This window comes from Arachis stenosperma, chromosome 6 (assembly GCF_014773155.1).
Source record: "Arachis stenosperma cultivar V10309 chromosome 6, arast.V10309.gnm1.PFL2, whole genome shotgun sequence".
In the NCBI taxonomy this organism is placed as follows: Eukaryota; Viridiplantae; Streptophyta; class Magnoliopsida; order Fabales; family Fabaceae; genus Arachis; species Arachis stenosperma.
Window position 1 is genome coordinate 13,782,010 of NC_080382.1, and position 6,636 is coordinate 13,788,645.

Genomic DNA, 6,636 nt, shown 5'->3' on the forward strand with positions numbered 1-6,636 from the left:
TCTAGAAGGGAGATCTCAACAAGCCTAAGATAAAGGGACAGTTATCCACCATCAAAAGTGAAACTACTTCAACGGTGGTTATTGGTTCATCTCCTATAAATACACTGACACACTCAGGTAAATCTAAGTTCTAATACACTAAACTTGCTTAATCCCTTGCTAACTTAGGCATCAGAGTGTCTTGCAGGTACCACCCCCACCTATTCAAACGCATATATACAATTCGGACGGCGGTTCCCGAACATGAACAAGTCGGATACCACCATCGTTCAACGTTTGGATCCTCCATTCGAGCCCAATCACCCGGTTTTAGGTAAACCCTAGAACAATTATCACTAAGTTAGTATGTTTAAATTAAAGTGAAAATTTATATGTAATTATTTTTAATTAAAGTTAATAGTTAAAAATTATTAGATAATTATATATATATTTAATTAAATTATTATTTAACAATTATTAACTTTGATGATTGCATATGAATTTTTATTTTAAATTAATTTTTTTTGTCTAAAAACAATCTAATGCAAATTTTTTGGTCATGAATGCTATTCTAAAACTATTAGACTAATTGGACTTCAATACATGGCCTATTAGTAGGGGTGTTCGCGGTGCGGTTTGGTTCGGTTTTGAAGGAAAAAGTCACCCGATCCAAACACTTAATTTATGTGAGGTGCAGTTTGGATTGGATGAACATTTTTTGGAAATCCGATCCGATCCGATCCGATTACAAGCGGTTTGGATCGGTTTGGATCTGCGGTTTTTTAAATACAAAATAATAACTTAATTTATAAAGTTATATAACCTGTCCAATAATCCATTATAATAATAAAACACAATTCAACGTAATAATAAAACAAAAATTCCATAAAACATTATAAACTAACATGTCCAATTGCCCAACAATCTAACATATTCAACAAGTCTTGATAAAATAATAATTCTTCAGCATCAAAATAACTAAACAAATCTCAACAACACAAAATTAAATAACATAGAAAAGTCTTAATAAAAACATAACATAAAGAACTCCAAACTGAAAGCTGAAGCACTGATCACTAATCAAATTCATCACCAGAGCCTTCTTCATCTATTAGTTGAGGAATTGGCTCAAGTTCTACAATAAAATGTAATAAAATAAATATTAGTAAGTTAAACATATTATCAAATAGTAAAGTTAATCACTATGTGAAGATAAAATAAAACATAATATTAAAGAACATTACCTTTCTCAAGTTTTTCAAATTCTTCAAAAGACTCCTCAAGGTCAATTGGCAATGAATTGGCTCGAAACCAATTTTGTGCACAAATCAAAGCTTCAACAGTTTTTGGAGTAAGAGAGCTCCTATATTGATTAAGCACTCTACCTCCCGTGCTAAAGGCGGATTCAGAAGCAACCGTTGACACCGGCATAGCTAGAATATCCCTCGCAATTTGACTTAAAACAGGATATTTGTAATTGTTAGAGCTCACTTTCCACCAAGTTAAAATATCAAAACTACTTGGATCAACTGGTTTCTCCAAGGACTCCATGAGATATAAATCCACTTCATTTGTGTTGACACTCTCACTTGCTTGTACATCATTTTCAAATGCTGTCGCAAAGCGAACATCATCAAAGGCACTATCATCCATATCCACATCTTGGCTGTGTTGTGCAGATTGGTGTGCTTGATCACTATTGAGAGCAACCCTATAGCTGTTAAACAAGTCATTGAATACTTCCTTCACCTTACCACATAAGAAATCAGCATCCTCCTTCTCAAACAACCTTTGAAAACTCCACTCAACAAACTTAATCTTGTATCTAGGGTCAAGTACCACAGCAACAAAAATCATCATATTCATGTTCCTTAAGTTACCCCAATATTTATCATGCTTAGCTTTCATTTTTGTAGCCATACCCTTAAGTAGTATGTCATTACTATCAGCCCAAGTCTTCAAAGAACTAAGAATTGAACAAAAGTGATGAAAATATGAAGAAGAAGTCACAAATGTAGAACCCGAGACTTTTTTGGTTACATCAGAAAAAATCTTCAAAAACCTCACAAAACATCTTGCATTATCCCAATCTTCATTCTTTGGAATGCCCCCTTGCATCATTACAAACTCAGCATCCCTCTCACTTAATCTCTTGAAGGCCTTTTGGAATTTTAAAGCACTATCAAGCATTATGTAAGTGGAATTCCACCTAGTGGGGACATCTAATTGCACACAAGAGCAGTCTTGGATCCTAGCCTCTTTAATGCAACTTTTAAACCTATCCATACGACTAGGAGAAGCACGGACATATCTAACAGCATTTCTAATTTTACTAATTGAAGAATGCATATCCTTCAAACCATCATTCACCACCAAGTTCAAGATATGAGCACAACACCTAACATGCAAATGTTCACCTTTTAAAGGATGTGAATTCCAATCTTCCATTCTACCTTTCAAGTAACAAATGGCAACATCATTTGAACTAACATTATCAACCGTGATGCTAAAGACTCTACTTATTCCCCAATTCAAAAGACATTTTTCTATCTTCCTACCAATTGTTTCACCTTTATGATTCTTGATGAGACAAAAGTTAAGAATTCTCTTTTGCAACTTCCAATCTTGATCAATAAAATGTGCAGTGAGGCAAAGATAGTTTAGATTTTGTACAAAAGTCCAACAATCAGTGGTCAAACACACACTTTGATTTGAGTTTACAAAGACACTCTTCAATTTATGTTTTTCATTCATGAACAAGTTCCAACAATCCCTAGCAACTGAAATTTTGCCCGGAATATGGAGTTTTGGCTGTAAATCAGGATCAAATGATACAGAAGTCAAACAATTACCCAGCCCATTTCCTTCTTCTTTTTTAAGTTGCTGCATAACAAGTGTTTTTTGAGTGGGATCAAGTGAATCTTTTGGAAATTTTCTACATTGACTCAACAAGTGACTTTTAAGATTGCTAGTACCATTTTTATGTGAATCAGCCGCATAAGATGCTCCACACCACTTACATATAGCCCTAGGTTTGGAACCACTATCATCTTTTTTAAAATGCTCCCAAGTCCAAGATCTAGGTCTAACAGGTTTTTTAGTGTTACCTGTACCTTGTTCCTCAGACTGGCCAGGATTAGGTGACTCATTAGCAACATTTGCTTTGCCTCTCCTCCTCTTAGATCTAGTTCCTTCATTGTTTTGATCACTGTGCGGCAGCAGTGGCGGCAGCGATGGTGGTTGCGTCTGCGTCTGAGTTTGTGGCTGCGATTGCTGCTGTGGAGGCGGCATTGACTCTAACTGTCCTGAAGATCTGACTGATTCAAAAGTGGATGGAGTAGCACTGGTAAATCCTGGCTCGCTACTTTGAACATCCTGTGATAACAAAGATAATTAATCAGTTTATGTTATTTTAATATTTTCCTCAATTAATTAACATATTGAGTTGTTACCAACATACACATTACACAATAAAAAATTACCTCAGGATATGAAGCTGACATTGTTGACCTTCGAATTGAAAGCTAAAATTACTGGAACAAATATAAAATCTGCAAAAGATAAAAAAAAATAGAATTCAATTTCAATCAACAAGAACAAAATACTTAATTTAATACAAAGTTTAACAAATAAAAATTAAAGCACAGTTTAACAAGTAAAAATTAAAGCAAGTAAAAATATACCTTGAGCAGTTTAACACAGATTAACAAGTAAAAATTAAAATTAAACAAAATCTTAAAACAACAGAACAAAACAAAATAAACAAAAGCAAGTAAAAATCTACCTTCAACAATGAACAGTTTAACACAGATTAACAAGTAAAAAATAAAAGAGTAATACCCCAAATAGGTCCCCAAAGAATTCACGTTTAGACAGATTTGTCCCCAACGAAATTTAACTAAAATTTTGTCCCTGACCTTCTTAGCTACACACCAGATACGTCCCTACACCAGGTTCAGCCGGTGAAGTCTAAGGTTAACGTCCTACGTGGAGGTAACCTGGCTGACGTGTCGGGTTAAGAATGACGCGTCACGTGGAGGACACTTTAGTCCCTGTGCTTGCTGGACAAAACGACGTCGTTTTGGGGCAAAGGAGAACGACGTCGTTTTTTAAGAGACAAATAGGTCCCCGCGAAGGAGGGCAGTGCAACCAAACGACGCCGTTTTATTTGGGGGGCCAATTTAAAATTAGGTTGTGTAGTTGATGATGGTTTCTGAAATTGATGATGGCTAGTGGAGGGACGACGTCAACTGGAAGTCGGAGACGTTGTGGAAGAAGCATGAATGGCGAGTTGAGTGCTGACAGTGGGACGATTCGAATCGGGAGGGGTCGACTGAGAAAAGGAGAACATCCCAAGTGCTTCTGCAGGACATTAGCTGTAATATGCAGGTCGCGGACGGCAGAAAACCCGAATAGGTTGTTCTTTGGTTGTCCCTATTTCAAGGTATTGGAGAGTATTTTTGTTGTGTCATGTGTGATAATTGCCATGGGTCTTTAAAATTGTTTGCCCTGTTGTTGTTGTTATTGCAGGAGAAACAAGGTTATTGTAAATTTTTTGCTTGGTTTGATGAGATTTTTGGGTATGCGATGGAGGATGTAGTGGAAGGGCATAGATTGGCTTATGTGGACAGTGGTGCGGTTGATGAAGGTGTTGTAAGGTTAAATGATTGCTTGGAAGACAGAGTGAAGCAATTGGAAGATTTGTTGTGGAAGAAGGATGGGGATAACCAATTTGTGAAGAAGCGTAATGTGTTCGACTTTCTTAGGGGTGTAATATGTGGTGCATTGATAGGTGTGGTTGTGTTTTGTATATTTGTGATGGCTGTTTAGACAAACTGGATTCTATGTTAATAATCAAGTTATTGTATTGAAATGTGTATTCATGGTTAGATGGATATTAGATGGACATGCATTATATTGATTAACTCAATTGTGGTCAAATAGGATAAAAGAAATACATTGCTTTTGGCTTCTTGCAGCCATATATCAAAAGAGTGAAGTAAATGATATTCAAAACATTGTAAGTACATAAGTAATTTGATTCAGTAGCAACATAACTCAAATGAAGCAAAACAAAGGCCTGTTTCCTTCAACATACACCAAAACAAAGGTCTATTTCCTTCAACATATACCAAAAGCAAACCAAACCAAACAAAAGGTCTATTGTATTAAACACAGAGAACACTAAAACAAAACAAACTAAGCAAAGAGGTTCTAACTCCTCAAACATAACAAAATATGGTGTTTATAATAAGTTGCACATTGATTCTTAAAGGGTCATTTCTTCTTAGATTGGTTCAATCCCGGTGTTGGGATGAATTTAAACATTTCAGATGCTGCTGGAATAGTGGTAGCTGCAGTCGTATCTGCACCGAGACTCCCCTGTACCTGGGGCCTCCTAATTGTTTGCTTTGGACGTCTGAATGGTTGTTGAGCCTAGAATAAGCAATATTGTTATGAGTTTTTTTCTTACAACTTTCAACATACACATTAATCTAATTACAAGTTGCATACCTTGGGTTGACTTGAGACATTAGTTGTGGCTCGTGAGGAAGAATTTTCAGTTTGAGTGTCATGAGAGGTAGGATTAGGACCCTCTACAGATCCTTCATTCTGTATGACCAATTATAAGGCAGTTAGGTACCCAAGAAATAACTTATAAGACAATTAAGTCCCTAAAGAGTAACAGTTATGGTACAAAAAGGTCCCCACGTACAGGGGCAATAATCAACTCCACAATATAATGCAAACTAAGACTCTGCAAGTGATGGACATATGCAATAGATGTTACCTGAGATAACGGGGCTGATTGAGAAACAACCATCTCATGCTGTTGCTGGACCTGCTTCTTCTTTCCTTTGGCCTTTGAAGATGATCCTTGTTGGGGTGCCCCTTTGCATGTTTTGGCATTGTGACCAATATCTCCACACTTGGAGCATGTAACTCTGAAGGTCTTCCTCGTCTTTGTCCCATCAGGACCGTCTTCCACTGCATCAGGTCTCCTTCGCTTCACAGGACGCCCAATTGGTCTCTTAATTTTGGGGGGTATGGAACTAACTACTCTAGATTTATCCCAATATTCCTCACTGTTGACAGGGCTTATGGAGTGAGCATAGGTAGCCCTGAATGCATCCATCTTCAACCATTGATGGACATATCCCTCTGGTCTATCTCCTCTTCTACCAATTGCAGCCATTGCATGCACACAAGGGATCCCTAGTATCTCATGTAAATTGGAGTTGTGATTAATATATGATGAATATATCAGAATGCTAAACCCAACAGCATGTTAAGCACACCATATAAATTCCAATGGAGCACTAAATAAGAAATTAATACAAGTAAAATGTAACCATTACCTGTTAGTTGCCACATGTTACAAGAACATGTACTGTTTCCTAGATCCACTCCCACTTTCTTCATGTGATACTGCACCTCAAAAATTTGTCTGGCATCATCTCCAGTCCATTGAGCAGTCCAGTATTTACATTCTTTCATGATGTCATCAATCCTCTTTTGTTGCACTGGTGCCACTATGCCTGTGTAGGTGCTCAAAACTCTCTTATGCTGGGCCATCCTCCTCATGATGTAGCATCTCAATTCTTCAAGCATTGTCAAAATAGGTTTTCCTCTGTAGTGTACTATCTTGGCATTTCA

The 6,636-nt window shown here is 36.8% G+C and overlaps 1 protein-coding gene across 1 annotated transcript; it reads left to right on the forward strand.

Moving 5' to 3' along the window:
• The first annotated feature begins 4,204 nt into the window (after positions 1-4,204).
• Positions 4,205-4,809, forward strand: LOC130933708 (uncharacterized protein At4g04775-like). The gene is made up of 2 exons (XM_057863328.1): positions 4,205-4,423; positions 4,510-4,809. The coding sequence occupies exons 1-2, from the start codon at positions 4,205-4,207 to the stop codon at positions 4,807-4,809; spliced, it is 519 nt and encodes a 172-aa protein (XP_057719311.1).
• The last annotated feature ends 1,827 nt before the right edge of the window (positions 4,810-6,636 follow it).

Bases quoted from the DNA above. Each gene is read 5' to 3' on its own strand.
- LOC130933708 (XM_057863328.1), top strand. From the start codon at position 4,205: ATGGCTAGTGGAGGGACGACGTCAACTGGAAGTCGGAGACGTTGTGGA. The intron at 4,424-4,509 runs GTATTGGAGAGT...TTGTTATTGCAG, and splicing joins TTGGTTGTCCCTATTTCAAG to GAGAAACAAGGTTATTGTAA.